This window comes from Pongo abelii, chromosome 4, assembly GCF_028885655.2.
Source record: "Pongo abelii isolate AG06213 chromosome 4, NHGRI_mPonAbe1-v2.0_pri, whole genome shotgun sequence".
NCBI classification, from domain to species: Eukaryota; Metazoa; Chordata; class Mammalia; order Primates; family Hominidae; genus Pongo; species Pongo abelii.
In genome coordinates this window covers 64,833,456-64,857,497 of record NC_071989.2, presented here as the reverse complement: position 1 = coordinate 64,857,497, position 24,042 = coordinate 64,833,456, and the positions used below count along the sequence as shown (strand labels likewise).

General features: G+C 41.6%; 1 protein-coding gene across 14 annotated transcripts in view; it reads right to left on the bottom strand.

Moving 5' to 3' along the window:
- Positions 1–24,042, bottom strand: part of DDX4 (DEAD-box helicase 4) — a 133,519-nt gene that overhangs the window by 69,417 nt on the left and 40,060 nt on the right. For 8 of the 14 annotated variants that reach the window (XM_054555568.1, XM_054555567.1, XM_003776596.4 and 5 more), the window contains exons 1-2: positions 2,870–3,283; positions 1,935–2,017 (exon numbers count right to left, since the gene is read on the bottom strand). In XM_054555568.1, the coding sequence (XP_054411543.1) occupies positions 1,935–2,003 (69 nt within the window). In that variant the 5' untranslated portion in view covers positions 2,004–2,017; positions 2,870–3,283. Of the gene's footprint in view, positions 1–1,934; positions 2,018–2,869; positions 3,575–12,268; positions 13,077–24,042 lie in introns of those variants that run through there. The other 6 variants (XM_054555563.2, XM_054555565.2, XM_054555564.2 and 3 more) reach the window with 5 other exon arrangements.

Below are 24,042 nucleotides of genomic sequence, written 5' to 3'. Positions count from 1 at the left end.
TTAAAACAAATAAGACGTAAACATTAATGACAATACCAGAGTGAGAAGCTAACGCCACTGAAATTCCCACAAAAGTTGTAATATGGAATAGTTAGTGCTGAAGTATAAAGAAAGATGGATTCGAAAGTTACTGTTATATGGCTGGGTGTGGTGGCCCATGCCTGTAATCCCAGCACTTTGGGAGGCCAAAGTGGGAGGATCACCTGAGGTCAGGAGTTTGAGACCAGCCTGGCCAACATAGTGAAACCCTGTGTCTACTAAAAATACAAAAAAAAAAAAAAAATTAGCTGGGCGTGGTGGCACACACGTGTAGTCCCAGCTACTTAGGAGCCTGAGGCAGGAAAATCGCTTGAACCTAGGAGGCAGAGGTTGCAGTGAGCCGAGACTGTACCACTGCACTCCAGCCTGGGCAAGAGAGTGAGACTCTATCTCAAAAAAAAAAAAAAAATTACTGTTATATACTATCATCAAAACCATATAAAACATGTTTGGGCTGGGCACGGTGGCTCATAACTGTAATCCCAGCACTTTGGAAGGCCCAGGTGAGTGAATCACCTGAGATCAGGAGTTCAAGATCAGCCTGGCCAACATGGGGAAACCCCATCTCTACTAAAAATACAAAAATTAGCTGGGCGTGGTGGCACGTGCCTGTAGGCTCGCTGAGGGAGGCTGAGGCAGGAGAATCACCTGAACCCAGAAGGCAGAGGCTGCAGTGAGCCCAGATTGCACGACTGCACTCCAGCCTGGGTGACAGAGCAAGACACTGTATCAAAAACAAACAAAAAATGTTTGGAAAAAACAGAAGAAAATTGACTAAAAAATTTAACAGGAGTGCTTGTCTGCTGGGCAAGATTTGTAGGTGACTTTCTCCACTTTTCCCAAAAAAGCTATAATATTTTTATGATGAGAAGAGAACTATAAAAAGATAACACAGTCCAGGTGCAATGGCTTGCGCCTGTAATCCCAACACTTGGAGAATGTCGCCTGAACTCAGGAGTTGGAAACCAGCCTGGGCAATATAGTGAGACTTCATCGCCACAAAAATTTAAAAAAATTTTTAAAAAAAAGGTAACATGTTATTTCTTTTAAAAAGTTCCAAAAAAAGAAACATGATAAATTTATATTAGTATTTTGGGTATTTTAATATAAACTTCACATATAGATCAAATTCAACTAAGACAAAAGATTGCATATTTTATATTTTTGTCTAAAATAAGAACTTCCACTAAGGCAAAACTTGAAATCAGAAAGTGTCAGAACTGACATACACTCAAACTGGAAATTCTGAAGGGGAAAAAAAAAATCAACTTGTAGAGACACCATAAAGTAAGTAACACATGCAAAAATAATCTATTATCTTTTAAAGTACCTTCTATTAATCTTTTTAAAGCCAATTTCCAAGTCAGAACTGAAGCCCAAAAAACTTACCCCACTGTCCCCTCCTAAATTACAATGTAACTCCCCAAATGCCATTAAGAAAAAAGATCTGAAGATTCATACAAACTGACGTCACCAACGCAATCAGCCTAGTATCATTTATCCTGAGAACCCTCCTTGCACAAAATCATTTTTCAGAATTTAAAATATTTTCCAAAACGTAATTATTGTTTTCAATTTTCCATACAAGGGTCTTTCACTGATATCAACCACATTTGTCCAAGTTTGCTTTCACCTGAAGAAGTCCTAAATCATTGAGATTTAAATTAGGTCATTAATATTTTTACATCTATTTTAGCTTTTAATTATCAAATTGCCTCAAGCTATTGTATCCTATACGAGGCTTAGGTTGCCTCTTATTCCCCATGTAACAGTTAATAACAATCACATGGAGATAAACACTGACACAGACTGTATAATTTAGAACTCTAACCACAGTGATTTTCAACTCTGATAAAATCCGTAGCATTTAATAACTAAACTTTAAATGTTATTACCTTCTCAAATATGGGAACATAGGAAGACATATGAGGGTTGATTTCTGCTTCCCAATCTTCATCTCCCATGGTGGCTTCAAGTTCTATTCAGAAAAAAAAAAAAAAAATGCACATTTGGACTCAATTAGATCAGAATCATAACTTTAAAAGTATAAACTCATTGTTTCACATACACCTCTTGAAACTACCCAACTAAGTGCTGATACCCCAAAAGTTTTTTCCAAAGAAGGAATTAGGTCTCTTCTTATCTACAGGTGGCATTTATCTCCATCCTTTCTTATCTTTAGAAACTAGTTGAACCTCTTACCTAGTCATTCTAGCAATCGTCATGTCCCCAGCGAGACTTAGGCTTTTCCCAAAAATCTGTTCATAGACTTTATCTTCTCCCTCAAAGGGTCCCCAAACGACTTACTGAGTATTAAGGGAGAGGAAACTTTTTTCAGAAACTACTTAAGATTTCTCCCTTCGCATGATTAACGTCCAAGGTGGACAGGACGTTTGCTTTGGGGTGTTTCTGGCGTGCGTGGGGGCGGGGACAGGGGTACGGGAGTTGGCGGGGTGGGTGGCGGCGATTGGGTGAAGAGGGAGGCCTTGGATTTTAGTTGGGAAGGGAAGAAGGGTATGGTCGCCCAAATCCTGCCGACAAAGGACAACCAGCTTCATCAAGGAGGGTTTGCACACGAATGGTACTAGGACCATGCCTGTTCAGAGAAAACGCAGTGTAGAGGCCAGGAAGAAGGCCCCTTCGCCTCCTCTGCAGGCCTCAAGCCCAGACTCTGGGCACCCGTGGGACTCTGAGACCCCGAGGCAGAAAGGCTTCGAAGGACTGCTTCAAAACTCCGCCTACTCCATCCACACTTTGACCAAAGGCCGGTTACTGGGGAGCCCGTATGGCCGAGTTCAGGCCAGTTCCCGTAAAAAGGTGGCCCACTCACCTCTCCGCTGCTTGCCCTCCCAAGTCTTCGCAGGCGCCCACGCGGCTTAAACGGCTGCACGTGCAAGGCGCCCACTGCGTCAGGTGCGTGGCTCCAACAACAAATGGCGTCTGTTGACGATTGGCTGGTGACTAGGCCACCAGCCAATCAGCGCTCAGACGTCCAGTTGGCGTCCCGCCTCCACTTCTAGCCTGCGCATTCCCTAAACGCTAGTGTTCGGGCCACTATGGCGACGCTCTAGCCTCCTAGCCAAGTGGCCTGTTGGGCCTGCAGGTACAAGGCTGGCTGAGGGCCCACTTGTGTCCACGTTCTCTGGTGGGATCCTTATTCTGGAGACGCTCTGGATTTTCCTTGCGCAAGCTTCGCAAGCTAAAGATGTCCACCTGCCTTTTTCTAACAAAAAATAATAATAAAAGGGGAAAAGGATAATGTCCTCCCTACTCGGCCTCTTTAGTGCTCTCTCCCCTTTTACCCATCACAGTCCGTGGGCGGTTGGCCCCTCGGGTTCTGCATTTCAGAGACTCGCTCCACATCCGGGGATTCCAGGTGCCTCAAAGTGCAGCTGAGGCCCATGGAGGAGGTGCATTCCCTTTTCCTCCCAGTAAGGGGGGCAGGGATGAGACTCCGTCCAGCTGGGACCCCAGGAAATTGTAAAGAAAGTTAGACTCGGCTGGGCATTGTGGCTCACGCCTGTAATCCCAGCACTTTGGGAGGCCGAGGCGGGTGGATCACATGAGGCTAGGAGTTTGAGACCAGCCTGGCCAACATGGTGAAACCCCGTCTCTGCTAAAATTACAAAAATTAGCCGGGTGTGGTGGCGGGCGCCTGTAGTCCCAGCTACTCAGGAGGCTGAGGCAGGAGAATCGCTTGAACCCGGGAGGCAGAGGTTGCAATGAACCGAGATCATGCCATTGATCTCCACCTGGGCGACAGAGTGAGACAGAGGAAAAAAAAAGCCTGTAAGATTTGGGGGGTCCACCACTTTGGAAGGAAACAGGCTCTGATCCAGAAGGAGGGAGGAAATTGGTGCTGGCATAGGTCATTCATCAAGGCTTGGATTTGTGGCCCACTTGTTTATATTCCTACGGGCACTAGCCAAAGTGGCCAAGCGTTATTTTGATACTTCATGCTGTCTTCAATCAGATTTTCTTGTTCTGCCCTCACCCCCCCACCCCGAAGCACGTAAAATCCCTCAGTATTTTCCCCAGCCCTTCAAAAAGCGTGACCATGGGCTGTTTTAAAAGTGTAGTTCTCAGAGGCCGGGCGCGGTGGCTCACGTCTGTCTGTAATCCCAGCACTTTAGGAGGCCGAGGCGGGCGGATCACGAGGTCAGGAGATGCGACCATCCTGGCTAACAGGGCGAAACCTCGTCTCTACTAAAAATACAAAAAATTAGCTGGGCGTGGTGGCGGGCGCCTGTAGTCCCAGCTACTCCGGAGGTTGAGGCAGGAGAATGGCGTGAACCCGGGATACGGGGCTTACAGTGAGCCGAGATCGCGCGACTGCACTCCAGCCTGGGCCTCAGACCGAGACTCCGTCTCAAAAAAAAAAAAAAAATTGTAGTTCTCATTTTTGTTGTCGTTTCTGTTATTTTCCCTTCTCTGAATCTTTGAAGAAATTCCTATCTCATTCAGGAACATAAATAGCAACACAGTTTGATACTGGTATATAAAGGATAAAGCACTTAATAGGCTCAGGCTTGCTTCATACTTTTTCTCTCTAGAACCATCACCACCAAGAATGTCAGGATTTATCTAGTTAGCAATAAACTTTGTCAGACTATTCTCAAGGTGATCAAAATGAATATATTTTTTATATATTTATTTATTTTTGAGACAAGGTCGCACTCTGTCACCCAGAGGGGAGTGCACTAATGATCATAGCTTACTGCAGCCTCAACCTCCTGTGCTCAAGTGATCCTGCCATCTCAGCCTCCCGAATAGCTGGGACTACAGGCACAAGCCACCATGCCCAGCTAATTTTTTAAAAAAATTTTGTAGAGTAAGAGTCTCCCTGTGTTGGCCAGGCTGGTCTCCAATTCCTGGCCTCAAGTGAGCCTCCTGCCTCAGCCTCCCAAGTCTCCCTGTGTTGCCCAGGCTGGTCTCCAATTCCTGGCCTCAAGTGAGCCTCCTGCCTCAGCCTCCCAAAGTGCTGGGATTACAGCCATAAGCCACCACAACCAACCTTAAAAGATTATATTTAGGCTGGGCACAGTGGCTCACGCCTGTAATCCCAGCACTTTGGGAGGCCGAGGCAAGTGGATCACGAGGTCAGGAAATCAAGACCATTCTGGCTAACAGGGTGAAACCCCGTCTCTACTAAAAATACAAAAAATTAGCCGGGCGTGGTGGCACGCACCCATAGTCCCAACCACTTGGGAGGTTGAGGCAGGAGAATCGCTTGTTCAAACCCAGGAGGTGGAGGTTGCAGTGAGCTGAGATCGCGAGACTCAGCTCAAAAAAAAAAAAAGATTATATTTAACAAAGGCCAAACCAAAATACAGTTTGATATAATTCATTTTAAATAATTTCCATTTTTAAACCAAATTTTCACATCACATACCCTCAAGGCATGGTGGAGGACAGCAACCAATCTTCAAGGTTCTGAATTTGTATTCAGGTCCTCTGAGGTATTTTAATTCAATTCAAATTAGAGATTGTTCCTGCAAAATTTTTAATTCTATGGGAAAACATTTACTAAGCAGAAAAAGCAAGATATAAAATCATGTAGAGAGAATGACAACTAGGTTTTTTTTTCAAGTATGGAAAACTTGGGCAAATTTTCTAAAATGAAGACTTTTTTAAAATCACTTAGCAAACATTCTCTGCTATTCACTCACTTAGAGAGTACAGATTCTTGTTGCTTTCAGGTATTGCAATAAAATGACTTAATGAAAAAGTCTGCATGTATAATGTGTGAGAGGAATCCTTGGTTAAGAAAAAGTGAATTCTGATGAGAACTGAAGTTCAATATTGAGGAAAGGATAAATAAGCAGTGCATAAAAATAATGTAATTCAAATATTGACCATGAATAGCGAAAAAAGACAGTTTTGTAAAGATTTGCTCCTTCATGTATGTTCCAAGAAAGTGTAACTAATATTCTGTTTTCCGATTCCCTCTTATAGGTCTTAACTTGGTGTTAGTGATGTTCTGTAACATAGAGAAAAGGTAGGAATTCACTTAGTTGTAAAATAAGCCTTAAGTGAGCACCTACTATACACCAGGTACCAGGCTAGGTGCTAAGTAAAATTGGCCCATATCTCAAGCAACATTCTAGTGGAAAGAATGGCAGTGGCAACTGGAATTTAAAATCTTAAGACTGCTGTGTCAAATGATTAACTAGAAAGCTTAGGTGAAAAAAATTTATTGTACACAGTTTCCTCCAAATTCTCTAAATCCCATATTTAGAAGGACTGATTAAAGCAAAACAATTTCCTCAAAGAAGTCTCAGTTTTAAATCAAAGTTTGTAGTTAAGACCCTTCACACTTTTGAAACACTGAATTCTCAAAGTTAATACAAATAAAGAGAACTGATATTTTAGTCTTTTTATCTTTTCAGCATTATCTTCGTCTTATTCAAATAATGATTTTTTATTGATGTGGATTGTGTCTAGCACCATGTCGACACTGTTAAAAGTTCTTTTAATCCACCAGTAGGCCAAAATTAATCACCTCAAATGGCAGAGTATATGTTCATTCTTAGGTACTATAAATATTTGAGAATAGTTAGAAAATATTCAAGAATATTAGGTACACAAATATTTGAGAATCTCTTACTATGCACAAAATCACAAATAGTAAAGATAAAATATGAAATACTGTAGGTTGGAGGCCGGGCATGGTGGCTTACGCCTATAATCCCAGCACTTTGGGAGGCTGAGGTGGGTGGATCACTTGAGGTCAGGAGGTCGAGACCAGCCTGGCCAACATGATGAAACCCTGCCTCTACTAAAAGTACAAAAATTAGCTGGACGTGCTGGCAGGCATCTGTAATCCCAGCTACTCGGGAGGCTGAGGCACGAGAATCACTTGAACCCGGCAGGCATAGGTTGCAGTGAGCCAAGATTGCACCACTGCAATCCAGCCTGGGCAACAGAGCAAGACCTCATCTCAAAAAAATAAAATAGAATAAAATACTGTAGGTTAGAGCCCTGTAAAATCAACACAAAATAGAGGGGGTGGGTACAATGATGGTACAAGATACCATGATGCTAGTACACACCTGAGAAAGAAATTCAACAGACAGAGGTGTTCAACATACCAACCAGGATTCAGAGAAACTTACGTATTTTATTTTTCCAGTAATGGCTAGGGCAATATTTACTAAGGTGTGGTATACACACCACTGAGTTTAAGCAGTTCATGGACATTTTCATTTTGGTAGTTATTTTAATGTTTATATTTATCTCAATATGTGTTAGAAAACTAGCACACCAAATATGATTTCAGAAATATAATTGCTTAGAAAGAAGCTAAAGTAAATGTTTTGTTTCAAAAACTTATTCAATTAAGAAAACTAAGGGCCGGGTAAGGTGGCTCACGCCTGTAATCCCAGCACTTTGGGAGGCCGAGGCGGGCGGATCACGAGGTCAGGATATGGAGACCGTCCTGGCTAACACGGTGAAACCCTGTCTCAACTAAAAATACAAAATATTAGCCGGGCGTGGTGGCGGGCGCCTGTAGTCCCAGCTACTCGAGGCAGGAGAATGGCGTGAACCTGGGAGGCGGAGCTTGCAATGAGCAGAGATTGCGCCACTGCACTCCAGCCTGGGCGACAGCGGGAGACTCCGAGGAAAGAAGAGAAGAGAAGAGAGGGAGGGAAAGAGGGAAAGAGGGAGAGGGAGAGAGAGAGAGAGGGAGAGAAGGAAGGGAAGGAAAAAAGGAAGGAAGGAGAAGGAAAGAAGGAAAGAAAGAAAAGAAGGAAGGAAAGAAGGAAAGAAAGGAGGAAGAAAGGGAGGGAAGGGAGAGGAGGGAAGAGAAAGAAGGGAAGGTAGGGAAGGAAAGGAAGAAAACTAAGTATGTGTGTATTGAAATGCAGGAATGGTAAAATCATGAAGGTGGTATTCAAATGACTGAAGCTTGGGAAACACTGGTGCAAATTTAAAAGACTCTAAATCTGGGGGCTGGCCACTAGAGAAGTGTTCTCTATTACGAATAAAGATATTTCATCAGCACCTGTTCTGATTCCATGCTTACTTAGCAACTTCTTGACTAATCACTCAACTTCCCAAGTGATTGGATACTGGGAAAGGAGGTGGCATAAATAAGACATACAAGCCTTACTTGCTCCTTATTATGAATTCATACATTGAAATTCTGGTTTACAAATCAGTCTTGTTTGAGCTTAACTAGTGTTCCTGAGAGGTCCTGTTTGCAATCAACCAGCCTTCCTAGATGACATAACACATTCAGTGGCACCTAAACTCTGTTATAAGTGTGTTTAATGAGAGCTTAAAGTAAGTGAAGGATAAAAGTCAAACACTGTGTCAGGTTACCTTGGACAATACTTCCTTAGACTAAGGGGTCTTATTGGCCCTTTGTCACAGAACAGTGGTTGACCAGTGAACTATGGAATTTAGTGAAGAGTCACTAGGAAAGCATAGTACCCTAGGAGGAGAAGCAGTGACCAGACCCTGTCCATGAACTCTGTCTGCCTACTCTCTAATGAACAAGCCAGGCACCTGCACAGCTGCATCTACTCATATGAGGCACCATTCCAATTCTCACAAAGGTTAAATTCCCTCTATTTTAAATACTTAGAATGGTTTCTATTTGCCTGATTGGTCCCTGACTGATACAGGGGTTTTATTGGAAAGCTTTGCCTGAAATCTGTCTTTTGGAATTCTGAAACTTTTATGTAGTGCCTAATAAAAAGACTATCAATTTAGGACCTCACAAAGAGTTATCTACACTTGTTCCTTCTACTTCCTCACCTTTCAATCCTCAATCCACTGCAATCTGACTTCTGCCTCACTGCTTTCTTGAAACTGCTACTGGCAAGGTCACATTGACCTCCTTGTTACTAACCCTATTGGCAGTTTTCAGTTCTTAACCTAGGGGACCTCTTAGCAGTCAGTGACACTGTTGACCACTTCTTTATGAAAATACTCTATATGTAACTAGATAGCCATATGGAAAAAGACAAAATCTGACCTGTTTCTCACATTATACAGAATAAGAAATTCAAATATAAAAACAATAATACTATGCAAAAACTAGAAGAAAACACTGATGAATTCTTCTGTACTTGCAAAAACTTTTCTACCTATGATTTAAAATCCTGAAGGAATAATTTTACGTAATGTGACTAAGTTAAGGTTAAAAAATAAAACTTCATAGCAAAAAATAAGTATAAGAAAAGACAAATGAAAAGCTGGAGAAATATATTTTCAACATACATCCAGTAAAAAGATTAAGATCTGTAATATGGAGAGAGCTTCTAAAAGTAAAAAAGAAAAAGATTAACAAATCTCAAGAAAAATGGGCAAGAGATATAAACAAAGAAGTTCACAGAAAAAGAAAAGCAAATAATCCTTAAATAAATGAAGAGAATCTCAACTTCATTTTAAAAACAATGCAAATGAAAACTACACTGAGAAACAATTTTTCACCAATTAGAATGGCAAATGTTTGATAATGTACTCTGTTAGAAAGCTGTAAAGTAATAGGCACTCATATATTGCTCTTGGGAATGTACCATGGCATATCCCTGAGGGAAGGGAATTTGACAAGATCTAGCAAAATTACACATGCATGTACCCTTTGATCCAGCAACCTTCCTTCTGGAACTTATCTCAGAGATACACTGGCAAAAAATATAAAAGGATTTTACACAAAGTTATTCACTGCAGAACCAAAAGCTAAAGACTGAAAACAACTGAAAACTTGCTCAATAGCAGGCCAAAACATCTACCAATGGAATACTCTGCAGCCATTAAAAGAAAAGAGGATTATCTCTATACACTTCTATGGAGTGATTGCCAGGATGTATTATTGGAAAAAAGCCAGAGTAGTGTGTCCAGTATGCTAGCTTATATCTAAAAAGACATATTTGCTCATTTTTAATGGAAGGATAAACCAAAATTAATAAAATGGAAAGAAAAGAGGGAACCAGCAAAGGATAAGAACGTGTGCTAGGCCGGGCGCAAAGAGATTTCCCGGCCAGCAAATCTCTTTCTTACAGCAGAATGCTAGCTAACAAACGTAGAACTAATAGAGGAGTTTTTTAGTTATCACTTTGCAACTATCATACTAATATTTGATTCTGGCTTACTAAAACTAGCAGCTGAAAGTTTGATGAAAAAAGGACATTAATAAGGTCTTATAGTGTCTTCCCATGAATTAGTTATCAATTATAAGGAAAAAATAATAACTGTACAATGGAGAAACCTGGAAGACACTATCTTAACCAAGTGACCAAAGTTAACAGTACTGTTCTGGTGATCTATTGCTGAATAACAAACTACTCCAAAACTTGGTGGCTTAAAACAATTTATTATTATCTTTCATGGTTCTGTTGATTGAGGGGGCTCAGTTGGGATCTCTCATGCAGTTACCTTCAGATATTGGCTGGGACTTGATTCATCTTAACGTTCAATATCAATTTGTTTAACATTCAAGATGGCTTCTTTCTTCAGCTATCTGGTGACTGGGATACCTGGAACAGCTGGGTGCTGGCCAGGTGTCTCTCTCTCTCCAAGTGGCTAGCTTGGGCTTCCTCACAGTTGGTGGTCTCAGTCAGACTTCTTATGTTGGTTGCTTACCCCCAGAGTGAGCATTCCAACAAAGCAAACATTGCAAGGACAAAATTCCAAGAGACAAGGCAGAAGCTGCAAGGCTTCTTCACATCTAGAAGAAGAAACAATCACCTCTGCCACATTCTATTAGTTAAAAGAAAGTCACTGGGCCAGTCCAGATTCAAGGAGAGGGAACAACATAAGGCCATGAAAACTGGGGACATAGTTCACTGAAGAACTTGGAGACTAGCTATCGGTGATGATCAATATGCATCCTGTGCCTCCAGATGTAAGGCAGTAAGAAAGACACTACAATACTCATGTGCTATTTCTGCCAGAAATGTTTAACTTGAACCTCATCATGAGGAAACTTGAGATAGATTCGAATTAAGGGACATTCTACTAAATAGCCTATACTCTTCAAAAATGTCAATGTCATGAAAGACAAAGAAAGGCTAAGGAATTAATTCAGATTAAAGGAACCTAAAGAGACACGAAGACTAAATGCATGATTAATCCTGGGTTGGATGCTGGATGAGAAAAAAAGAATGCTATAAAGGACACTATTGGAACAATTGGTGAAATTTGAGTAAGGTTTATAGATTAAATAAGAGCACTGTGTCAATAAAAAATGATCTAATTGTAATAACTGTACTGTGAACATCCTTGTTTTTAGGAAATATACACTGAAGAATTTAAGGGCAGAGGCATATTGTCTGCAACTTAATCTCAAGTGGTTTAGGAAAAACTATATGAGAGAGAGAGAGAGAGAGAAAGCCAGGAGCGGGGAAGAAGGGAGAGAATAATAAAACAAATATGGCAAAATGTTAACAATTGGTAACTCTGGGTGAAAGTATATGGGAATTCTTTGTGCTATCTTTGCAACATTTTTACAAGTTTGAAATTTTTTCAAATTAAAGAAAATATCTTCAAATGACTGAAACATGTCAAATATATTTTTAAATTTTATGACTTCGTCATTAACGATGAAAAAAAAGTGAAAACCCAAAAACCTTATTGGTCCCCTTTGCTGGATGCTAGGGAATCAACCAATTTTGAAAACTAGTAAAAAGAAAGAAGCGACCAGGTGCAGTCGCTCACTTCTGTAATCCCAGCACTTTGGGAGGCCTAGGCGGGTGGATCACGAGGTCAGGAGTTCGAGACCAGCCTGGCCAATACGGTGAAACCCCGTCTCTACTAAAAATACAAAAATTAGCTGGGTGTGGTGGCATGCGCCTGTAGTCCCAGCTACTCAGGAGGCTGAGGCAGAAGAATCGCTTGAACCCAGGAGGTGGTGGTTGCAGTGAGCTAAGATCGTGCCACTGCACTCCAGCCTGGGCAACAGAGTGAGACTCCATCCAAAAAAAAAAAAAAAAGAAAGAAGCAAATGTTTATACTACATTTCTTAAGCACACTTTATCTAGGGGTAACCAAACTGTTGAGGGCAAATTCTTCTCCTTAGAAGAATTCCAGCTAATAAATGAAAAATTCCTCTCTATTTTGTAGGCCAGGGGTCACGAAACCAAGGTCCTCAGGACAAACCTAGCCCAACACCTGTGTCTGTAAGTAAACTGGAATACAGTTGTGTTGTCCCGTTTGTGCTTGTTATAACAAAAATACCTGCGACTGGGTAATTTATAAAGAACATAAACTTATTTCTCACAGTTCTAGAGGCTTGGAGTCCAAGATCAAGGCACCAGCAGGATCAGTGTCTGGTGAGGCTCAGTTTCCAGTTCCAAGATGGCACCTTGTTGCATTCTCTGGAGGGGAAGAACACTGTGTCCTCACATGGAAGAAGAGTAAAGAGAGCAAACGTACTCTCTCAAGCCCTTTTATAAATGCCCTACATTCACGAGGGCATGGCTCTCATAAGCATCACTTCCTAAAAAGTCCCCACTTATTGCAATGATGGTGATTAAGTTTCACCATGAATTTTGGAGGTAACACACATTCAAACCACGGCAACAGTTACTCCATTTGTTTACATATTGTCTATACTGGTTGCATTCACACCATAAAGGCAGAATTGAATAGTTATGACAGAGACCGCATGGCTACTAGGCCTAAATATTTACTACTAGGCTGTTTACAGAAAAAGTTTGCCAATCCTTGCTCTAGTCCGGGAGAATAATGGCCAATGACCTCCAGTGCCCAAACAGTGAGGGCACTATAACAAAACTCACAGGGACATCACAGTAGGTATTTAAAACTTGGGGAAACAATGATGACATCTGTCAGAAGCCATGTGAACTACCAGCTTGAGGTAATTCAAAGTTTCAACATTAGAGCAAATTACATTCTTTTGACTAACCTATCTTTGCAGTCAGGTTTTCAGTGGTTGCTATGGTCTCAAGAAAGTGTTGTGCAGAATCCAGTTAAGAACAGGAAATGAGGGTAGTGGTGTCCCACCTGATTTCAAGGTTTCAGAAATTATGAGGTGCCCAAGAGGTATAGACATCCCATTAATAAGCGAATGTGGTTATTTAAGAATGAAATTAAAGTATTATTCTTTCAAATTATGTGTATATTTTAAAGTCTCTACTAAGTTATTAGGACATAAATACATATGTTAAAAGTAGTAGCAAAAACCATAATTACTTTTGTACCAACCTAATATTAATTTGTTTGACCCTAACTACTTAATAAACAGAAATGTTAGGTACTTCTATTGACCTATGGGAACTGAGAAAAAATTATTCAGACACTAAAGGTGTCATGAACTTCTGATCAAGTGGATGATCATCAATGGCTGCTGAAACGATTAGGTGAAAAGCGGATGAGGAACTTTGTTGTAGATAATATTTGAGCCCACTGAACAGCCTTAATCTCACAAAAGAAAGACCTCCAGAAATCATGTGCTTCCCAAAGTGTTACAATAGAAGTACAAAACACTATCTATAAAGGCTTGATTTTAAAAAATCAAGTGTGAATATGATCAATTGTTCAACTCTCCAGACTTAACTAGCAGCCTACAGCAATTAGAGGTAATAGAGAATGTTAAATAACATGGCAGGGATATAATCAGAAAAATCTAGACTACAAGAAATTTTACTGGAAAAAAATACTTCAGTTTCTTTAAAAAAAAATTTAAAGGAAAAAAGAGGTGGTTAACTTAGAGACTAAAGGGGATGTAAGAAACATAACTAATTGCAATGTGTGGATCTTGTTTGGATCCTGACTCAAACCAACTGAATTAAATTATAATACAATTCAAGAATTTGTAAACTCATGAGACTAAGTAAATATTAATGTTTTAGATATGATAATTATATTTTGGTTATAACTTTTTAGATGAGTCTTTTGATGTTGTTTTGAGACAGGGTCTCACTCTGTCACCCAGGCTGGAGTGCAGTAGTGCAATCTCACTACAGCCTTAAACTCCCTGGGCTCAGGTGATCCTCCCATCTCAGCCTCTCAAGTAGCTGGGACTACAGGTGTACACCATCATGCCCAGCTAGTTTTTGTATTTTTTTGTAGAAACAGGGTTTCCCCATGTTGCTCTGACTCTTCTTGAACTCCTGGACTCAAGGGATCTATCTGCCTCAGCCTCCCAAAGTGCTGGGATTATAGGCATGAGCCACTGCACCCGGCCTTAAAAGAGTCTTTATCTTTTAGAAATACATACTGAGTTGCCAGGCACAGTGGTACACACCTCTAGTCTCAGCTACTTAGGAGGCTGAGGCAGGAGGATCCTCGAGCTCAGGAGTTTGAGGCAAGCCTGGGCAACACAGATGAGTGATATCTGTGACAACACAGATAAGGCAACATCTATAAGTGATAGATACAGGGAGTCTCTACCTAGTCCTTAAATGTGGGGGTTTCTTGGAATTTGTTCTCAGTTCCTGGCCCCATCCTTTCTTTGTCTTGAGTGATTTTATTTTCTCTCACAGTGCACGAGTGTATTAATCAAAAATGTTTTAGGGCCTCTGGCTACAATGGCACATGTCAGTAATCCCAGCACTTTTGTAGGCTGAGATGAGAGAGTCACTTGAGACTAGGAGTTGGAGACCAGCCTAAGCAACATAGGGAGACCTCGTCTCCACAAAAAATTTAAAAATCGGGCAGGTGTGATGGTGCACGCCTGTAGTCCCAGCTACTTAGGAAGCTGAGTAGGGAGGATCTCTTGAGCCTGGGAGGTAGAGGCTGCAGTGAGCTGTGATTGTGCCACTGCACTCCAGCCTGGGTGATAGAGTAAGACCCTGTCTCAAACAAACAAAAACAAAGTTTTAGTGGCTATGATGTTATGCTATATACTGGTTTTTTGTCCGTGGTTCCTGACCCCTATCTCCCATAGTCCTTGTTGCAATGTTGGGGCACTTAAGGCCTTAGGAAATAGAATCTCTCTCCTTCTTTCTCCTGTCCTCCTTTTACCTGCCCAAGCCAAGACTGTAATCTGATTGTCGGTCAAAACACCCTTATTCCAGAAAGCACCCTGCCCCACACCTTAGAGGAAGGAATACAACGCAGAGAGCCTAAGAAAAATCTGAAAAGACAAGCCTTGCTGGGATTAAATCAAATTGTTTTTGTCCAATCACACTTCTACACAGTTGTCAATCATGCCTATGCAATGAAGCCTCCATAAAAACCCAAAATGACAGGGATTAGAGAGCTCCTGGATACCTGCACATGTGGAGGTTCCTGGAGGGTGGTGCACCCAGGAGGTGCATTGAAGCTTCATGCCCCTTCCCGCATACCTCGCCCTATACATGTCTTCATTCGTATCCTTTGTAATATCCTTCATGATAAAACAGTACATACAATTAAGTGTTTCTTTGAGTTCTGTGAGCCACTCCGGCAAATTAACTGAACCCACAGAGGGGGTCATGAGAACCCCAACTGAAGCTAGTCCACCAGAAGTTCCAGAGGCCTGGACTTGCAACTGGTGTTGTGAGGTTGGCGGCAATCTTGGGCACTGAGTCCTCAACCTGTGGAATCTGTTGCTATCTCCAGTATCAGAATTGATTGGAGGACTCCCAGTTGGTGTCCGCTGCAGAATTCATTGCTTGCTTGGTGGTGGGGAGAAACTCAAGAAACACGGTTGGTCACAGAAGACTTTTTCTGTGTTGATGACTGTTGTCATGGTAGTATGAGAGCAGAGGAAAAACATGCTTTGAGAGTTTCTCCCAAACAGTAACAAACCTTATTCAACTCACTTTAAAAATAACAAAACAAAACAAACAAACAAAACAGTGAAGGAGATTTATCTGGGAAGAATAAAGAATGAAGATCAGAGTTGTAGGAACCCAGACCTCAGTCCTAGACTTAGTGCCACTAGTCTAGGTACTCTAACTCCATGCATCAAGCAGAGATGTCTTTGTTCTAAAGACAGGTTCTCTTTATGCTGCAGGGAAAATGTTGACTACCGTCAGCCCCAGAATCACATTCATCTAGTTTAGCCATCTGGTGAACAAATAAGCAACTCCAGGCAGAGAGTTTTTCTCTTCCTGTCTACAGACCAACTCTAGGGAAAGACTCTGATTTGCCTTTTGAGTCATGTTCCCCATATGGGAGGATGACGTAGAATGACGAGGCCTGGGTAAGACCAAGGGAGCAGGGTCTACTATCAGAAGAAAGGGAAATTTTTACTGGGCAAATAAGAGTAGCTATCTCCGTTCCCTAAGAAAGCTACAATGACCCCTTGCATGTTGATAACTCTCAAATGTAGAATTCCACATCTTGCCACCCAGCAGCCCACTAGATACCTACAGTCAGATGTTTTACAGCTACTCTTCACTCTGTGTTTCCAATGCTGAATTCATCCTCTCAACCTCTCCTCCCAATCTGTTTTCCCTCTTTATTCTCAATCTCAATGAAGGACACTACCATTCACAGACTTGTGCAAGTCCCAAACCTGGGAATCCTATTCTTTACTCCTCAATATCCACCACTCTCCACATTCAGGTAGTAAAATCTGTCAATTCTACCTCGAATATCTTGAATATGCTCATATCTTATACATTGAATGCTCATTTATCTGTTCTCCACTGTCACTAATGTAATTTGGTGGTTATCATCTCTCATCTAAACTACTCCAGTATCCTTTTCTGACTTTTTGATTTAAAGTAGTACCCTCAAAGCATTATACTGTACAATGGCACCCAGTTTATTTATGTAACAGAACTTACCATAACATCTATTTATTAAATAAAATGTTTACTTTTAATTGTTATTATTATTGTTTTTCTCCTTGACTTGAATATAAGTTCCTTCTTGGAAGAGACCATGTCATTCCTATTCACTTCTAGTAGATTAGGGTGTCTAAATCAACTCAGACTGGTGTGGTGAGGTGGGGGGCAGACTTGGGGACTGAGTTTTGTCCAACTAAGCAGGCACGGAGTTTTTTACAACACACAGAGTTTTTTATAACTTATATTTACTGCTAAATAAATATGAATTTTTCTCTTAACAAGCAGGCATAAAGTTTTTTACAACTTATATTTTATACCTTTATATTTTTACAACCTATATTGCTAAATAAATAAATATTGTTAAAAAAAACTCTATGCCTGCTTAGTTAGACAAAAACTACCATTAAACAGGTAGATTTTGTTAGAGGAAGGAAATGAATGGAGAAAAAGTGTGGCACTCAAATTTTTCCCTTTGTTAATCTTTTTTATTTTATTTTATTTTTTGAGGAAGAGTCTTGCTCTGTCGCTGAGGCTGGAATGCAGTGGTGCAATCTTGGCTCACTGCAACCTCTGCCTCCTGGGTTCAAGCAATTCTCCTGCCTCAGCCTCCCAAGTAGCTGGGACTACAGGTGTGCACCACCAGGCCTGGTTAATTTTTGTATTTTTAGTAGAGATGGGGTTTCACCATGTTGGCCAGGCTGGTCTCGAGCTGCTGGCCTCAAGTAATCCACCCACCTCGGCCTCCCGAAGTGCTGGGATTACAGGTGTGAACCATAGGGCCCCGCCGTCCCCCCAGTTAAACTTACTGTGTTTCATTAACCTTGAATCTGAAGTTTTATTTTTCACAACATTAGGGGAATTTTCCAGATTTTATTTTTATTTATTTATTTTTTTGAGACAGAGTCTCACTCTGTCACCCAGGATGTAGTGCAGTGGTGCAATCTTGGCTCACTGCAACCTCCGCCTCCTGGGTTCAGGTGATTCTCCTGTCTCAGCCTCCTGAGTAGCTGGGATTACAGACATGCGCCATCATGTCCAGCTAATTTTTTGTATTAGGTTGTATAGGGTTTCACCATGTTGGCCAGGCTGGTTTCGAACTCCTGACCTCAGCTGATCCACCCACCTCAGCCTCCCAAAGTGCTGGGATTACATGCATGAGCCACAGGCCCCAGCTGTCCCCCAAATTAATCTTATTGTGTTTCATTAACCTTCTTGAATCTGATGTTTTATTTTTCACAACATTAGGGGAATTTCCCACCTTTTATTTCTTCAAATATTCTCTCTCTTCTCATTTTCTAGGAAAATAGTTTCATTTATGTTAGAACTTTTGATATTGTCCCATATCAAAAGGGTCCCTGAGGCTATTTTTTTCAACCATTTACTTCTCTGTTGTTCAGATTATACAATTTCTGTTGATTTATCTGCAAGTTTACTGACTCTTTTCTGTCACTTCCATTCTGCTGTTAAGCCTATTCACTAAAAAGGTGAATTTTTAATTTCAGATATTAAAATTTTCAGGGATGTTTTATATCTGTATATATGTCTGCTTTTTAGTTCTCTGCTAATATTTCCTACTTTTTCATCATTGTGGTCTTATTTCCCTTCACATCCTTGACTTAGTTTAATAGCTACTTTAAAATCTCTGTCTACTAATTCAAACATCTGGGCATCTTAGAACTGGTCTCTCTGTTAGTTGTCTTTTCTCTTGAAAATGGGGTGTGTTTGGCTGGGTGCGGTGGCTCACGCCTGTAATCCCAGCACTTCGGGAGGCGGAGGCGGGCGGATCACCTAAGGTCAGGAGTTCGAGACCAGCCTGGCCAACAGGGTGAAACCCTGTCTCTACTAAAAATACAAAAATTAGCTGGGCATGGTAGCAGGCGACTGTAATCCCAGCTCCTAGGGAGGCTGAGACAGCAGAATCGCTTGAACGTGGGAAGTGAAGGTTGCAGTGAGTGAGATGGCGCCACTGCACTCTAGCCTGGGCAACAAAGAGTGAAAATGTGTCTCAAACAAAAAAAAAAGAAAAGAAAATGGGGTGTGTTTTCCTGTTTTTTTCTCATATGTTGAGTCACTTTGTATTGTATCCTAGACATTATGATTTAAAAAAAATCTTTAAGTAAATTTTTATTGCTACTAAAAATGACACAGAAAAATGAAAGCAGAGGATTCAAATGAATTAATATTCATATTAAATATGATTAACTGCCACATGATGCATATGATCCATGTGTACTACATAGTCAACTGTCTCTAGCCATGCATAAAGTAAAACATAATACAATCCCAGCATTTCCTCTTTTATTAAGAGCTTAGAATATGACTGATCCTTTAATGTCATTTTTTAAGTATGGTATTTTGTAGAAACTGTGGATTATTTTATGTTACCTCAAAAAAACATTGATTTTCTTTGTTTTAGGAGTCACTTCACTTATTTGGACTCAAACTGGAAACTCTGTCTCATGGGTGGCAACTCAAAAAGCTGTTTGGGTCTTTAATTTTTAACTGGACTACTTAGAATTTATTCTACATGCATGATTTAGTGGTCAGTGAAAGATTGGGGAGAGTTTATGCATAAAATCCGGGGTTCTATCCTCTTTTTTACTTATGGTATTCCCCCTTATTTTCCAGCAGCTGATTGTCTCAAATTCTGTCCTCTAGTTTTTTAGACCAGAAAAGCTGTGATCTACCAGATTTCCAGCCACTTCTCATGATGCAGACTGGAGCCTACTCTCATACTGGAATCTGCAAAAACAGGGGAAACTCACCCAGTGCTGTTCCCTTGTTTCAAATGTTATCTACCCTTCTGCTTTTGCTTACTCTTTAGTGCCACAGGTGACATTTATTGTATTTTGTGCAGAGGTCAAGAATTTAGTTACAAGAGAAGGTTTGTGTGTTTGGAGCTTATGCAGCTCTTACAAGAAAAAACTCCACTCAAACATTTGGTATGAGGTTTAAATTTTTGTAGAACAATTGAATGAGAATTGAGGGTTGTAGTGTGCAAGAGCTATAGATTCCAGATTAGAGAATTTAGAAGAATTTGGATCAATCCTAGTTGTTTCCGACACTCTAAGTCTTTGCCAATCTATTTTTGATTCAATTACATGCTTTTGGTAGTTTATCCGGACTCTTCCCAATCAACTCTCATTTTTTCATCACATACCAGTCACTTTTCTAAGAATCTGTCCATTTCTTCTAGCTCATTGAATTTGTTAACATATAATTGTTCATAGTATTCTCTCATAATCCTTTTTATTTCTGTAAGTTTGGTAGTAATAACCACATTTTCACTTCTCTTTTAGTAATTTTCTTCTTTTCTTCTTACCAGTCTAGCTAAAGGTTTGTTGATGTTGTTGATCTTTTGGAAGACCAACTATTGGTTTTGTAGATTCTCTCTATTGTTTTCTATTCTCTATTCCTTTTTTTTTTTTTTTTTTTTGTTAAGAGAGACAAGGTCTTGCTCTGTCACCCAGGTTAGAGTGCAGTGACACAATCACACAGCTCACTGCATCCTTGAACTCCTACATTCAAGCAATCCTCCCATCTCAGCCGCCCAAGGGACGGACTTCAGGTGCATGCCACCACACCCAGCTGTTTCTCTATTTTTTTGTAGAGACAGGATCTCACCATGTTGGACAGGCTTATTAAAAAAAAAAATCAAATATCTCGTCTAAAATCCTAATTATTTCCCTTCTCCTGCTAGCTTTGGGTTTACTTTGCCCTTATTTTTCAAGTTCCTTAAGGTGGAAAGTTTGATTATTGATTTGAGATCTTTTCTTTTTTTTTTTTTTTTTGAGACAGAGTCTCACTCTGTCATCCAGGCTGGAGTGCAGTGGTGCCATCTTGGCTCACTGCAACCTCTGCCTCCCAGGCTCAAGAGATCCTCCTGCCTCAGCCTCCTAAGTAGCAAGGATTACAGGCAGGCGCCACCATGCCCAGCTAATTTTTGTATTTTTAGTAGAGACAGGGTTTCACCACATTACCCAGGCTGATCTCGAACTCCTGGGCTCAAACAGTCCTCCCACCTCAGCCTCCTAAAGTGTTGGGATTACAGGCATGAGCCACTGCGCCCTGTTCAATAAGTTTTAAAATACTAAAATCATACAAAATATTTTTGGATTTTTCATCTCTAAAAAAATACAAAAACTAGGTGGGCATGGTGGTGTACACCTGTGGTCCCAGTTACTGGGGAAGCTGAAGTGGGGGGGCACATCACTTGAGCCTGAGAGTTTGAGGCTGCAGTAAGCCATAAGCATGCTACTGCACTCCAGCCTGAGTGACACAGTGAGACCCTGCCTCAAGAAAAACAAGAAAAAAAACGAAGAAACGAAAAACAACTTATTGAGACTTGTTTTGTAGCCTAACATATAGTCTATCCTGGTAAATGTTCCATATGCACTTGAGAAAAACATACACTGTATTAGTCCTTTTTCATGCTGCTGATAAAGATATACCCATGACTGGGCAATATACAAAAGAAAGAGGTTTAATTGGACTTACAGTTCCACATGGCTGCAGAGGCCTTACAATCCCAGCAGAAGGCAAGGAGGAACAAGTCACATCTTACATGGATGGCGGCAGGCAAAGAGAGAATGAGACAGAAGCGAAAGTGGAAACCCCTTATAAAACCATCAGATCTTGGGGTCAGGCACAATGGCTCATGCCTATAATCCCAGCACTTTGGGAGGCTGAGGTGGGAGGATCACCTGAGGTCAGGAGTTCGAGACCAGCCTGACCAACATGGAGAAACCCTGTCTCTACTAAAAATACAAAATTAGCCGGGCATGGTGGCGCATGCCTGTAATCCCAGCTACTCAGGAGGCTGAGGCAAGAGAATCACTTGAACCTGGGAGGCAGAGGTTGCAGTGAGCCGAGATTGTACCATTGCACTCCAGCCTGGGCAACAAGAGCGAAACTCCGTCTCAAAAAAAAAAAAAAAAAAATCAAAACAAAAAAACCATCAGATCTCATGAGACTTACTCACTGCCACAAGAACAGTATGGGGAAAACCACCCCCATGATTCAATTATCTCACACTGGGTCCCTCTCACAACGTGTGAGAATTATGGGAGTACAACTCAAGATGAGATTTAGGTAGGGACATAGCCAAGCCATATCATTATGTCCCTGGCCCCTGCCAAATCTCATGTCCTCATATTTCAAAACCACTAATGCCTTCCCAACAGTCTCCCAAAGTCTTAACTCATTTTAGCATTAACTCAAAAGTCCATAGTCCAAAGTCTCATCTGAGGCTGGGTGCAGTGGCTCACACCTGTAATCCCAGAACTTTGGAAGGCCAAGGTAGGGGCATCACCTGAGGTCCGGAATTCAAGACCAGCCTGAACAACATGGTGAAACCCCATCTCTACTAAAAATACAAAAATTAGCCAGGTGTGGTGGTGGGTGCCTATATTCCCAGCTACTCAGGAAGCTGAGGCAGGAGAATCACTTGAGACCAGGAGGTGGAGGTTGCAGCAGTGAGCTGAGATCATGCCACTGCACTCCAGCCTGGGTGACAGAGTGAGACGCTGTCTTAAAAAAATGAAAGTCTCATCTGAGACGAGCAAGTCCCTTCCACCTATGAGCCTGCAAAATCAAAAGCAAGTTAGTTAGTTACTTCCTACATACAATGGGAGTACAAGCATTGGGTAAATACAGCCGTTCCAAATGGAAGAAATTGGCCCAAACTAAGGGGCCACAGGCCCCATGCAAGTCCAAAATCCAGCAGGGAAGTCAAATTTTAAAGGTCCAAAATTATCTCCTTTGACTCCATGTCTCACATCTAGGTCATGCTGATGCAAGAGGTAGGTTCCCATAGTCTTGGGCAGCTCCACCCCTGTGGCTTTTCAGGGTACAGCCTTCCTCCCGGCTGCTTTCATGGGCTGGCATTGAGTGTCTGTGGCTTTTTCAGGCACATGGTGCAAGCTGTCGGTGGATCTACCATTCTGGGGTCTGGAAGACGGTAGCTCTCTTCTCACAGCTCCACTAGGCAGTGCCCCAGTAGGGAGTCTGTGTGGGGGCTCCCACCCCACATTTCCCTTCCACACTGCCTTGGCAGAGGTTCTCCGTGAGCACCCCCACCCCTGCAGAAAACTTTTGCCTGGGCATCCAAGTGTTTCCATACATCCTCTGAAATCTAGGCAGAGGTTCCCAAACCTCAATGCTTGACATCTGTGTACCTGCAGGCTCAATACCATGTGGAAGCTGCCAAGGCTTGGGGCTTCCACCCTCGGAAGCCACAGCCTGAGCTGTACCTTGTCCCCTTTTAGTCATGGCTCTGGAAGGAGTGGCTGGGATGCAGGGCACCAAGTCCCTATACTGCACACAGCACGGGGACCCTGGGCCCAGCCCACAAAACCATTTTCTCCAAGGCCTTGGGCCTGTGATAGGAAGGGCTGCCATGAAGGCCTCTGACATGCCCTGGATACATTTTCCCCATTGTCTTGGGGATTAACATTCTGCTCCTTGTTACTTATGCAAATTTCTGCAGCCAGTTTGAATTTCTCCTCAGAAAACGGGATTTTATTTTCCATTGCATTGTCAGGCTACAAATTTTCCAAACTTTTATGCTCTGCTTCCCTTATAAAACTGAATGCTTTTAACAGCACCCAAGTCACCTCTTGAATGCTTTGCTGCTTAGAAATTTCTCCTGCCAGATACCCTAAATCATCTCTCTCAAGTTCAAAGCTCCACAAATCTCTAGGGCAGGGTCAAAATGCCACCAGTCTCTTTGTTAAAACATAACAAGAGTCACCTTTACTCCAGTTTCCAATAAGTTCCTCATCTCCATCTGAGACCACCTCAGCCTGGACCTTATGTCCACGTCGCTATCAGGCGTTTGGTCAAAGCCATTCAACAAGTCTCTAGGAAGTTCCAAACTTTCCCACATTTTCCTGTCTTCTTCTGAGCCCTCCAAACTATTCCAACCTCTGCCTGTTACCCAGTGCCAAAGTCGCTTCCACATTTTCAGGTATCTTTTCAGCAGCGTCCCACTCTACTGGTGCCAATTTACTGTATTAGTCCATTTTCACACTGCTGATAAAGACATATCTGTGACTGGGAAATTTACAAAACAAAGAGGTTTAATTGGACTTACAGTTCCACATGGCTGGGGAGGCCTCATAATCATGGCAGAAGGCAAGGAGGAGCAAGTCACATCTCACATGGATGGTGGCAGGCAAAGAGAGAATGAGAGAGAAGCAAAAGCAGAAACCCCTTATAAAACCATCAGATCTCATGAGACTTACTACCACAAGAACAGTATGGGGAAAACTGCCCCCATGATTCAATTATCTCCCACCAGGTCCCTCCC